Raw genomic sequence first — 13,848 nt, 5'->3', positions numbered from 1 at the left:
ATCTCAGCCATTCTGTGAATGCACTGTGGGAAGAATTGAACTTGTATGAGCAACTGGAAATTTAGACTTTCCTCATGTTTTAAGTGCTTGAATTTTTGACTTACAGACCTTTTTCATATCAGTTCCTAGGTATTTTAGAGACAAGCTACCAATAACTCTACTCCAGCCCATGACAGCCTCAGCCCTCTAACCCAGAACAGCACAACGATGGTTCTGCTGCTGGGCTGCAAGACTCACTACATTATTTGGAGCAACAGCTGTTTTCTCCCTTCAGATCCCACCCAGACTTCATTTTGCCCAGATCTTTTTTTCTTAATACTTTGCTGCTGAAAATAAGCTGCAGGTGAGAAAGGAAAAGTTCTCTTAATGCTAGTTTGAGTGCTAGCCTTTGAGTATCTGCTGGACAAGGCTTGGCTCTCTGCCATTTGACTTGAGGCACAAGTGCAACTTTAGAAAGTTCAGGTTCAGGGTATTTTTTTGCAGAGTCCCGTAATTTCCCAGAAAAATCAAAGAAGGAAAACAAGGACTTTCTGGATAATCTGGTTTCTGTTGCTTAGCCAAACCCTTACAGAATTTTATTGAACAAAGGAAAACCCCAGTGCTAGCCTTAGTTTTGTCCTTGCTGGATTTCAAAGATTTACTATGTAAATGTGGAGCATATATCTGGTCCTCAAATCAGGTGATAAAAAGCTTTTATATAATAGAAATTGTTCAGAAGTCTAAATATATAGATTGCTACCAGATCTTCTTTAATTTTTCTTCACCTTGTGGCAAACTGTAACCGTAATAATAATGATCCTTGTTATTATATTATCCTAATAATCCTTGATTACATTAACTGATGATGGGATTTACATTTCCATTTCAGTCACATCTGTAAATATGCAGATCTTGACTACTTTGGTCAATAAGCTCTTTAGCAGGGACTATTTCAGAAGTATCTATTGTAGCTCTAATATGCTTTCTAGCACGACGACACACATGGGATTCCTGTTTTCTGCCTGAACTGGCAGATCTCTGTTCTTGCCTATCAGCCTTCCACAAAGGCTGCATGGAAATTCCAGTTGTGAGTTATATGAAGGGTCAATCTCATTTGTGTAATAACCAGCTGAGAAGAAGTAGAGATAAAGTATCACGTCGGCTACAGTGCTAGGAATAACAGCCATTCATGGAAGATCATGTCACTGCAATTTTGGGCTTTTGAAACAAATCTGTCAGACACATTTTCTACCAACTGATGTCAAGCCACTCTTCAGCTCCAACACTTTCTAGTTCAATATAATGCTGTGCTCCACGAACACAGGGTGAACTGTGAGTCTTTGAGTGAATATGTACCCAGTTAAAGGTAAATTGACAGTCACACTTCACAGGGAATAATTCCATTTTAAACACCAGGTGTCACTGCAGTATACTCCCGATTGCATACCAAACTCCCGAGTGGTTAAAGCTTTACTTTTAACAGTGTCAAAGATCAGCGGAGAACAAAGATGCTTGCACTTTCTATTCCCAAGTGCGTGCATGCAGCTAAATGATTAGCCAGAATCTGGCCAAATTGTTCAGTATTTCAATCAGCCACATTTATAGTTCTGTGTAGTTGGCCCCGAACCTGAAGCTATCCATTGTAATAGAAATGTTTTATGGCTGATAGCAACTGTTTGGAACAAAGAATGAAAAAAAAAAATTAGCATCTGTGGTACAGTTTTCTTGTTGATGATGATGATGATGATGACGATGATGATGATGATGATGATGATGATAATAATAATAATGACTGCATTTTCCAGAAAAACATCCTGTGTTGGGTAGCATTTAGCAGTAAATTCGTAACAAAATTATATCAAATTACATATTTTGCCGCTTCTTGGTCCATGAACAAATGTTCAGTAAAAAAGCAATCTTTTAAACTGTCAGATCCTGAAGGATTTTTCACATGAAATTTTCCTTATATTTCTACATCCCCTATTTGATCTATAGCCTTATACCTTTAAGTATTGAAATATTCTTACCCAGATTGAACAGTAAAAAGCCATCACCTTGACAGAGAACAGATCCTATCTTCCTGTGCCAGTCTCATTTTTTGGGCCTCCCAGCTCAGCATAACTAATCCGTGACTGCACTGTGAATTTTCCAGGAAGCTGTTCATCAGTAACTACTTGGTATTAAATGGGTAAAGCTGCTATTCTCTTCTCTGTAATTAAAGATAATGAGGAGGAAGGTGCAATTCATGGAGAATGCAAGTCCCAGCAGGCGAGGTAAGCATTTGCCTCATGCTCCAGTGTACACAGAAGCCTTGCTCCAGTGGCACGCTTAAAAGATGACATTTCCTTGTATTACATGCAGAATCTGTGAGCATCTTCAGCAAAGAAAAAGGAATTGAATGCCATGGCAATTTCAGAAGATAATCCATAAGGCTGGTAATTGCAGCCCTTTAAAAATGCTGAAAGCTACACATCTTTCAAAGGCTCAAATCCAATATTCTTACCTGCATTAAAGACCATGGTGCCACTATATTCATGTGCGTTCCTGCTTAAAATTGGTGCTGTGGTGTGCATGCTTGAATCTTGACAAGATTGTGGCTTTGGGAGGAGTAAGGTGCTATATAACAGAAGGGAGACTTAATAGTTCTTGTCAGGTAATGAAATCAGCACAAAATGCCCAGAACAAACAAAATTCTATCAAGTAATGCAGACTTCAAGACCTTCAGAAGGAGGTGATTACAAGGACTGAATAAAATATTTGTTAAGAAAATAACAAAAAAGAGGCACAGGTTAAAGAAAACCAAACAAAAGACAAAGCTTATTTATTGTGTTTTATTCTGTCTGGATATCGAATTCATATATAGATTTCAATCCAATGAATTTTGCCAGGATTTTTGAATTAATTAATTTCATTGCAGTGTAACGTTTCCCATTTGACATCACTTACTTGGATTTCCAATGAATTCAAAAGTTATTTGCAAATATATTAGCCAGAGAAAATGGCAGAGCCTTTTTTAAAAGCTTTCAGAGAATACAGTACGGAATCTTAAGATATTTTCCTGCATATAAACAAGTAAATATTGGGATACTACTGTACATAAATAAAACCTGTGTTTTATATTATTGACCTATGTTCTTAGTTTTAGATAACTGCCTCATATGTTTATGTAGCATTTTCCCCCCTGAAATATTTACATAAGACTTGTCTACATTTACAGTAAATAACCATAATTACCTACTGTGCTTTCAGCAGCCAAAAGCTGAATTGGCTAGAAACATCAGATGAGATTCTCAGAACAATGATATGACTAAATTACATCAGCTCGTGTATACTACTACAAAATGTTGAGAGGAATTTCATGGCATTTTTCAATTTACATAATGCAACTTAGTGTTGGATCTGAACTGCTCTAACGGTAGGATAAGCCCTGCAATTATAGTCAAGCTACAATTTATGGAACATACAATCTGCAAAACTACAGTATTTCAGTGTCCGCAGTGATATTAATAAAACTATATTGATTTCAAACAGGTAGCAAGCCAAATAACCCATCACGTAGCAAACAAGCCTCAGCTAGTGCCATCTCAGAAGTCTGCATGCACCGACTCCAGGTTTATATAGTACAGTCATTTCTTCAAACTGCCCTCACTGCCTACAGATCTGAACTACACAGTATATTTAACTGTATCCACACTAAGATAGCCAGAGACAGTTCTAATCCTCTCTTTTCAGAAGCTCATACTGGGTTGAGGACGTTTTGCAATTGTGCATCAGTAAGCAGAGAATCAAATGTTGTCCAGAAAATAGTTTCTTGCTAGAACCTTATGTAAGTGAACATTGACGGAAAACCATTCCAATAATAAATATTTTTTTCCATTATAAAAAAAATGATAAAATAAATGAAAATGTCTGTCATGACAAATATTTATCCACTATGTTCTAAGTATTCAATGTTCCATGTATTTTATGCTGAAGCTCCTATAGCACCCAATTTAAAGTGACTCCTACTGAGGCATGATTTTAATATTAGCTATTAAAGATAATTATCCATATACCAGACTTTTTTTGTTGCTCCTATGAAAGTAACAGCAATTTGCTAACACAAAAGAAGGAAAATATATTTCACTGAAAATACAAACAAAAATACCTAGCACCAAACCAAACTTCTAAACTCTGTCTTAGGGTCAAATCCTGCACCCTTGTCTCATGCAAATAATTCTATTTAAATAAAGTAATCCAGTTAGGGGTTGTTTTTTGGGTTTTGCGTGGTAGGTTTTTTTTGCAAAAAAACATCTGTGCAAGTCCAGATCTGCACATGGTACTTACATTAGTGCATCTACCTCTGTGCATTTTGGGTTTATGATAGAACAAACCCATGTATTCAGAAATTAATTACTCATTTCATTTCTGTTGATATGGAGGCTTGATAAAAGATTGGCAAACTGCATCATGGTGGGGCAGAGAGGACTTCCCTCTGCCTCTTTGGGCAGGACTGAGAAGAATAAACAATTCCATCCATCTCTTGTGAGATTCTCAGCAAACTGTCTTTTAACGGTAACCTCTTCTACTGTAAAATTCTTTCTAAACAGGTAGTCTGTGACATGGGTGAAGTGCTTAGCTATTGTTCCTTTTACCTTTTTTCCCTAGCTGCTGCAGTAGGCTATACTGTCTTGCCCCGACAGTAAATGCTCTTTTTCTGGACTTGCAGGAGGGCTCTTTCTTAGCACACTTTCATCTAGAAAGACTAGTCAGACCGAAGAGAAGCAGCTCATATCCCCCTTTCTTAAGTTAAAGGGGTCAAGACTGGGAAGAAAAGGGTCATTCCTAAGTAGACATCATCACAAAGTAGAGACAGGCCCTGCTGGAAATCGTGCAGGTGGTACATGTGGAAACTTAGGAGCCACCAGAGTGATCCAGATGCTCATTCAAAGACTTGTCTGCTGATATGATGTTCTGAGGAGACTGGTTATGTGACCATTCTCAAATAGCCTCAGAGACAAAGACCAAATTCCAGTATCCTCAGACACGTGAGAAGGAAGGTTCTTGAGGTGTTAGGTGTTTTCTTACTAATACATTTAACCATTGTACTAGTTCACCTCTTTTGTACATACATCTTTCCATATCAGATGAGTGCTTGCAAGCTATAGAACTTCTTGCCTTGAAAGTGAAGACCTTCAAAGAAGTCTGCAAGACAGGATGTCATTTCCCCAAATATCTGACTTGAGTCCAAGCTCCTAAATCTCACAGGCACCTTAAAAATGTTCAATTGAGAAGTGTTATGGGATGTAGTTTCTGTGCCCTCCGAACAGTTTGCATATTTCATCAAGGACAAAAGAGATAGTCATGGTGATGGCTGAACCTGGCAGGGAGGAGCAGTTCCATAAATAACAGGGTAGTCCAAATCCAACCTGTTCTGAAAGTTAAAATGTAAGAGTCTCTTTGTAGACATTAGGAAGTCAAAAAATCAGCACTGTCATTTTGGTTTTTGCTTTCTTAATAAGATTCATAAGGTTTAACCCCCCTCCCCAGTATTACAAGATTAAAATACCAAGAGTTGGTAACATTGTCTTGTAGTGAACAGGAGGCATTCTGAATCTCAAATGAAGCATGTTGAAGTCAAGTGATACATACATACTTTGTAAATCATCTAAACAGACTGTTGCATTATCATAAACGATAAGAAATAACATAGCTGCCTTCTAAACTGAACAAAGAATCTCATTTTGTATTTTCTGTAATAAACATAAGCTAGTTAAAATTAGACAATGAATCTGCAGACAAACCTTGTCAGACTGTGCTCTTATAATAATAAATGAATATCACAAATGAAAGCCAATATTTAGGAATGTGTATGGCAAGACAGTACCACATACAGTAGACAATTTGCTGTGCAGTGATGGTGAGCATCTTTACCTTTACAGAAACATCTTTATTTTTAGGCACTTTGCTATCATATTTGTAGCGAGTGTCCTTCTCACCAGTTTGAAACTGAAAACCTCCAGAAACAAAGCCTCACAACTTCAAAAAACAGAACTGTAAGTTTTATATTATCTATAGACTGAGCACAGGCCAATGGGTATGTAATACAAAGACAATTAATGCATTTACTATGGAAACTGGGCTGCTGGAGTTAGCTATGTCAGCAAGTCAGACCAAGTAGGGTTACTACATTGTTCTGGTGATTTTACTTACAACACCTGAGCTGAATCATTTAGCCTTGGCTTAAATATATCTACATTGTGTAGACACTCTTGCTGACCTTTGGCTCACATGTAAAGTAAGTTTTATCAATTAATCAATAGGAATCTTGTATTACAAGTAAGCTTTCATGTTTCTGTTGTCCACAGGAAAAGAACAGTGTCTAGTGTATGTGATACCCTCAGGCACCGCTGGAAAATTATCACATAGACAATTAATTTGTTTAATACTTTTGTTGTTTAATAACTTTTGTAAGCCTGGGTTCTTTCATACTGAGCCGACCAAAGGGGTTTATCTCTCCTTAAAGAAAGGGAACCCTGTGTTTTTATCTCTGTGATGTTCCATCCATAGCATTTACCTTTAGCATAATCCTAAACATACATTGTTAGCTAGCAAGGGATATAAAAATACTTTTTTTTTATTCCCCACCCCCACTCCGTGATCTGCTCTAGCAACGTCGTCAGCCATGACCATCCCAAAAGAGATCCTACCAATCGACTTCAGCACCAGGGTATGAAATCATATTAACAGCAATTATGCTCCCTGATCCCAGGAAGAAACCTGCCCTTGAAAATCTTCAGCACAGCACCACAGAGGCATCTGTCAGGCTGAGCATCTTTCTGCATTCTACCGTTTTGCAGTAGACCACACACCAAGTTGCTTGTGAGGCATGTAACAGCCTTAATCAGGCATGTTCCAACCTAAATAAATAACACTCATCTAAAATAACTGGTAGTTTGCCTAACAGCAGTCCCTTATTGGAGTGTGGCCCAAATTAAAATGTTTGTTGCAGAAACAGATTTCTTACAGTCATATTGCAAACAAACGCATATGCACAATAGGAGACAGAGAAAAGTCCTTAAGCCCAGCTCTGTGAGGTTTCCAATCCCACACCGCACAGATGAAAGACGTTTCTCTAACAACTTTCAAGCCAAGGCACTTGGCCTGAATGGCTCCTTAAACAGCTGTGGCCCAGCCTAGGCTCGTTGCGCGTGGTGACTCCATTCTGGTTGTGCGTGGGATGAACAAGAGACAGGGCAGCCCTGTCAGCCTTCTGTCGTCAGAGTAACACAGTTACCGCTAAGTTCTTGGAAGGAGACAATACTAGAGAGAGCACTCTGTGTCACAGCTTTACACATCAGCTTTCAGAAAGCACATTGACACCATTTATCCAGCATCTTATAAAAGCACCATTGAAAGGTTGAACAGAGAGCACCGCATATACAGTGGACAGGAGCTGTTCAGGGAGCCACGGAGAAGCGCGCAGCCCAGCAGAATCCCTGCAGGATGGATTCCCTGAAGGCACGGTAGAGGAGGGCTTAAAGGACAAGGCAGCTGATCCTCAGCCAGTTGCTACAGTGGGGATGCTCCAGCTCTGGGTGACTCATGAATATGAATCCCCACACCTACTCATCCCTCACCCCATGAATCCTGCTACATGTAAGCAAGCCTGCAACTGATATTAATAGAAAGACTGAAGCAACTAATTGTTCACAGTTGACATGGACAAAGACCACCATCTCCCTGAACGCTCACTGTTGAAAAAACTTAGGTCCTTCAAAAGAAGACTGATAGATAATTCTTATTGCAAAGCTTAGTCATCATAGCTACATTACTGGGCTTTGTAGAGGATGTTTGTGAGACACTATTGCTATTGTAGTGCTAATTGAGGTCCAATACATTTAATGGGTCTCTATAAAGGTATGTCTAACTTAGACAAGTGTGTGCTGGGGTTGTCCCTTTATACTTTCGAGTTAAACACAGTATGGAAAAAGAGTATGGAAGTACTAGCTACTTAGTAAAAAAGGCACTATAACTGATCTAACCATGGTAATTAGGTACACGCCTGTGCTACAGCTATCTGTAAAGAATCTATTTCTCTCTGTGACTGAGAAAGCAGTTTTGCACTCATCATGGTAGAAAGAGGTGACTGGTTTACATATGGGGTTAGCACTGGGTTAGGTATGTGGTGAGAACAACTCTCACAGGAGACACAGATTCATGGAAGAGATGTCCAACTGCATTTCCTATTTCTACTGGTTCCCAGAAGGAAATCGGAAAAGACCTTTTCACTAGTGCAGTTATACGCACATTAGAGCTTGTCTTGGCCTTACTGTGGCAATTTATAGTTGTGCCAAAAAATGGAGGCAAAGAAATAGACCGTGAAGCTTCCCCAGAAAAGATCACCAGCTAACAACTACTTCATTTTGGATGTTGACATTTCATTTAGGGATATGGAAAAGAAAGAAAGAGGAAAAAAATAGCAATGAAGAGACAAGCAGAAGCAACTCCTTTTTCTTCACACTCGGATTAATCTATTTGGGGATTATTGTTGGAAAAATCTTTCTATCCAATATATTAATGAAAAGGAAGAACAGCCATAAAGGAGCAGATCTTACTTCTGGGAAGCACAAACTAGAACAGAAGCTCGATTCTTTGTCAAGAGATGTAATTATTCACTTAAGAATTGTTCAGGAGGGCAACTCCTTTTTGCAGCGCTCAAGAATCCAATGTGCAGGAGTCTCAATGGCTGAGGGCAGGTACACATCCTGCAAGGAGCAATCCAAAATCTGAGCTCTTTCCCTACCAGGCTGAAGGTCTGGTGGATGACAAAAAAGGTTGTGACCAGCCTGAGAGTCATTTAAATGGGAAGGACTGTGCCAGTGCCGCAGGACTGCATAGTACCAGCTCCCAGTGCAAGGTGGTATGAGGCAGGTTAAAAATAGAAGCAAAAGAAAAAAGAGAGGGGATTTCACTGTGGAAAAGAAAAGTCTGGGGGTCTCAAGGAGCAGCTGTTAGAATGGGGGAAAGGAAGGAAGAAAGGAGCTGACTCTCGTGTCCCTTCCTCCAAACCAACATTCTTGATCCTGCTCTGAAAGACCACGATGAGTGACTAGGCAGCTCTCCTCCTTCCTTTGACTTGCTGATCTTCATTGGGGCACTTCTAGAGTGATGTCTGATTTTCTTCTTATGCACTTTAAAATTTCACAGTCAAGAGTTTAGTATTATTTTTTTTTTGTTATCGTTAACTGGCATTAACTCGTATCTTTAAACTGGTCTTGAAATTGAATCCAGTGAACCTGACAAACCTCATGTTGCTACTGTTTCTCCAAAAGCAGTCATCCATGTAATGAGTAAGACAATCCTTAAGGGATAACTACAGCTTGAGATGTATCTGGGAATTTCAGGAGTTGAGGTATGCCTGCCATTAAGTTGCAGGAGTCAGACTAAGGTCTACATATATAAACCTGTACCCCTGAGCAAGGAACAGACAGCAGAGACATGTTTAAATACTTCAGAAATTCTCCGGACTTAGCACAACAGTACTTCTGAAACATGCTGCATCTTATCTTTGGCCTTGAGCAGTGTGAAGTAGAAGGAGAGAACAGTCAAAGGTGAACTTCACGAATTCACATTCAAGGGAACAGAAACAGAAACTTTTTTTGAGAGAAAAACTCCAGAAAGGAAGACTGACATCAGCTATAAAAAGCACTGCAATGAAATGGAAGCAAAGGGTTTGCTGCAGCTGTGGAAGCATGGCAGCATGGTCAAGAACAAGATGGATGTAGACTGGTCTGAATTGCTTCTCCTCAAAGGAACAGAGTTATATATCAAACGTGCTGCGCTGTTGCATGAAATCACGATCCATGAAGTTTGAATCACCCTGCAGGCAGTTTGACTGCACACTTGCACTGCTCCTCAGAGCCACACTACTTACAGGCAAAGCTCCATAAATCTGTACATTTCTTTCAGTTATGAAGTTATTTCTAATAATTGTGTGTAACCAGATCTGTGTTTTTTCTTTACAGTACCAAGTAACGTTGAGCGCTGGCCAGTGATCTGAGAAGAACTCACTCTGGCATATCAAAACTCAGTACCAACTGAGCTGAAACTAAACCTGTTTTGGCTGCTATGCAATAAGCCAACTTCAGTTTATGTACTGTTTATTTAGGATTAAAAATAAACTACTCTTCAAGCACATGCCAGATATTACATATGTGAATGTATTTGAATGTTACCAAGTTTGGACTATAATTTATACTTGGGTACAAATTACAGGTGTATGCTTATATACATAGGGATATATGCACATGTGTACACATAGCAGTGTACAAATGCCCATCACACAATGCCAGTTCTCTACTGTTGGACTATTGTACTATCATACTATTCATTATACTATTCTTGAAGAAAACATAAGTATCAACCCAGTACCTACTAATTTCATCCAAGCACTGTACTTTTTTTTTTTTTTTTAACAGTAACAGAATAACTTGGTATCTTTGAAAAGCTACTGGCTTTCACATTGCTTGTCAGAGCCCCAAGAAGTTCTTGGTTGTCCTTCTGCTCCTTTTAGCAGAGGAACAAGGAGGACCAGCGGCTATCCCAGACTAAATCCCACTGTCTCTTCTGCCTCTTTTTTGCCCTTTGGCAGTGTACTCTTAAACAGACTCCGTTTTTTTGAGCTTAAAACCAGCAAGACGTGTTCCACATCCCTGCCCAAGAAGAAGAAGAAGAAGAAAAAAAAGGCAATTGTTCGTTTACATACTTCTGAAATAAGAATTTTTTTTGAAGGAAAACCAAATAAAGCCCAAAGAAAGAATGGGATTCCTCCTGTTACATAAAACAATAAGTTAATCTACAAAAACTCTGAAGATGAAAAATATGTTGTGAAAATAAAAAACATCATCCACTCAACACAGTACATAAATTTTCCTATATAATAAACCAGGCAAACATATTAAAATATTTTAAGTATTAAAAAAGGGCAAAAATCTTCAAAAAATGACTTAACACTATTAAGGTTAGACTGAACGTTATGCCAATGCATTCATTTGCACAACTTCTTGCAACATGACAACTGTCTGATGTGTGTATGCGTAGGTATATGTGTGTGCAAGTGATGGGAATGGAGCAAGAATGCTAAGGGTGTCACTTGCAATTTTGAAGTGGTTTTTCACAGATAATCAGACAAAACCCCTACAAATACCAGTACACTTCTCAAATATTGCAAGTCACATTCTACAGCCCTTGACATTAAAAAAAAAAAGAAAAAGCCAACAGAATTAATTCAAGTACATCTGGAGTAGGTCCCTTGTGACGTACTGTTTGCACTTTAGTTGCAGCGAATGTGGACAGAGCTCCCCAAAAGATATAGAAGTGAGTATGCCTTCCCCAGCCCTGTGTAAGTCTGAGTTGAGGTACAATGATCCATGATTTGCTCAACGATGTCGATGCCCAAACTTGAATGAATAATGATGCTTGAAAAACACTTTGACGCAAATGACATAAAAAAGTCTCTTAAAATGAAAAGCTAGCTTTGTGTAAAGGCAGTCTTTTTGGTATGTAATCCTATTGGGACAACAAGCATGGCACTTCTTCCCAAATTCTGGTCTTCTTGGAGCTAACAATAAAGAAGCCTTTACGTTGTCCTGGTTGTCATTCTGACCTGACGCACCCTTTCCTGTGAGCCTCCATCCATCACCCAGAATAACCTAGTGGGTATCACACCCTGGCTGAAATGCATGCTTCTTCTTCACAGCCTTTGTTCTTTACTTAAGCTTGTTCCTCAAAAGGAGAAGCATTCCCCTCTCCATGCTCCATGTGTTCCTCTGAAAATGCCAGCGGAGAAATCTGCATGCTAGAGTAGTTAAAGTCTGGTGAAATCCCTGTGGTGCTGCAAGTCCCCTATGCTCTCATAGTCGTTCTCCCCTGAAAGAGCAGTGTGGTTTGTGTTAGGCACAGACAAGGTCCTGTCTTCTTGGCTCACTGACTGGATAGCTTCATAGTCAGGCTCCAGCTCCCCGTTTGGTCTGTCCGCTGACTGAGGCACAGTGGTAGTATTTACGGTGCTTTCAAAGTCCTTCACACTTGCATAAAGGCCACTGCAAATAGACGGGGACCTCTGAGATGCAATTTCTTGAATACAGGTGTAAGGAGAATCCAGTGCCTTGACGGCCTGTCCCGGCTTACTCACTGATGAGTACATGGCTGAGATCTAGGAAAAGGAGACACCTGCTGAGTATTTCAGCTTGGCATAAAGCTTGTGTGCCAGTTTGTACCCCTTCCACCACAAGGATGTCTGTTACTTAAGAAAGGGCAGGATCTTTTAGTAAAAACATATCCTTTATTAAAAAAAAATATATTTCTTACAAATTATTTCTTTTCTGGCACACATTTATAAATTGATATTCTTTCAAAAAAGAATGCTTTATAAAATGCTTTAAAAAAGAAGTTTATAAATGTAAAAATTCTTTGAACATAAATACCCTGCAGGCAAATTAGACCCAAGACAAAAGGGAATGGTTTTGTGATCAGGAGCTCTTGCAAGTTTTGCTGTGGTCCTGGAGCCAGCTTGGGCTCAATGGTGAGACAGGCATCAAAGGGACGATCAGGTATCACTGTTGTAATGTAGGAGAATGATGCTCTCTGATCCTTGGGTTCTTAAAAATTATTATTTTTAATGGCAGCGGCTACTTTACTGCTTTTGGACACACCTCAGTAGGACAGTACTTATTTATTGTGTTTATAGGCAGAACCAAGGAGCCACCAAGTCGTGTGTAAAGAACATGAAAAATCAGGACATAAATGATCCACACCAGAAAACAGCAAATAGTCAGTGCCCATTTTGATACACAAGGTCTGTTCTGTTGACTAAACTTGCCTACAAAGAGGAGCTGCGCTGCAGTCACTGTATCTCAGAACTTAAGACTAGAGACTGAAACCTCTCAGCAACTATAAACACAAGAGAGGGAGCCAAAGCCTCACTCCTAGCTCTAAAAATCCCCTCTGAGGCGGTGGTATGCTTAAACAAATGCATGAAGGTGGCCCTTAATGAAGAGGTGAAGGAGAAGCCCCCATGCACACATGTCCCTCCACTCAGGGCTCACTGCGGGGCTGGCACCAAGCACAGGGAGTCACTCTTGACTCCCTCTCCCAGTCCAAGTGGATACCACTCCTTGCACAGGGTAGACAGCTGAATTTCCCAGCACTGCTTCTCTGGTACCTACTACCCCGATTGCAATATAACTCTTCTGTTACATATAAAGTCTTTCCCAAGCATGCAAGGCCACTCTGGATTTGTATCAATCCAATTAAAATAGTAGATTGACATGAAAATGTCCATTACCATTAAGCAATACTGACTGGTGCAGGTGAACCAGATCGCTTCTGTTAATTCTGTATTTTTTAATTTTTTTTTTTTAATGAAGAGAGACATCCAGGTGCAGATTGCAATTCTTTGTACTGTTTTCAGCCAACCAAACAGAAAATGGCTTTTCTGCTCATCCATACTTGTACCCTTTCCAGCATTAATTACATTAACCCAGCTCAAGGATCAATTTATTCATTAACGTCTGGGAGAGCTCCTCCCAGAGAAAGCATTAGCTCACTCAGCTCATTGCCAAGTTTGTGTTTACTTTTATGTCCGGAGAACATATTTATAAATTGCACGGGTGTATTGGAGATGATCCCAAGCAATCTTATTTCTGTTTTTCTTTGTTTCAGTCTCCTCAATTTATTTGACTAACAGACATTTTAAAGAACAGTTTATGTTCCAGTGCTTTTACTGTGTTTCTGTTTATTTCCCAGTGCCCCAGACACTTTGCATGGGGAAGGTGGAGCATGTTTCAAAGGGCTGCTGATTATTATTCTTAAGTAGAGCTCAGCATC

The 13,848-nt window shown here is 39.4% G+C and overlaps 1 protein-coding gene across 13 annotated transcripts in view; it reads right to left on the bottom strand.

Annotated features, from left to right (window-relative positions):
• Positions 1–2,795: 2,795 nt before the first annotated feature.
• PAG1 (phosphoprotein membrane anchor with glycosphingolipid microdomains 1) overlaps positions 2,796–13,848 on the bottom strand; it is a 116,198-nt gene continuing 105,145 nt past the window's right edge. For all 13 annotated transcript variants that reach the window (XM_056331723.1, XM_056331720.1, XM_056331722.1 and 10 more), the window contains one exon: positions 2,796–12,175. In XM_056331723.1, coding sequence (XP_056187698.1) covers positions 11,828–12,175 — 348 coding nt within the window. In that variant the 3' untranslated portion in view covers positions 2,796–11,827. The remainder of the gene's footprint in view (positions 12,176–13,848) is intronic.

Source organism: Falco biarmicus, chromosome 3 (genome assembly GCF_023638135.1).
Source record: "Falco biarmicus isolate bFalBia1 chromosome 3, bFalBia1.pri, whole genome shotgun sequence".
NCBI classification, from domain to species: domain Eukaryota; kingdom Metazoa; phylum Chordata; class Aves; order Falconiformes; family Falconidae; genus Falco; species Falco biarmicus.
Note: the sequence above shows the minus strand (reverse complement) of the source record. Positions and strands in the feature narration are given on the sequence as shown.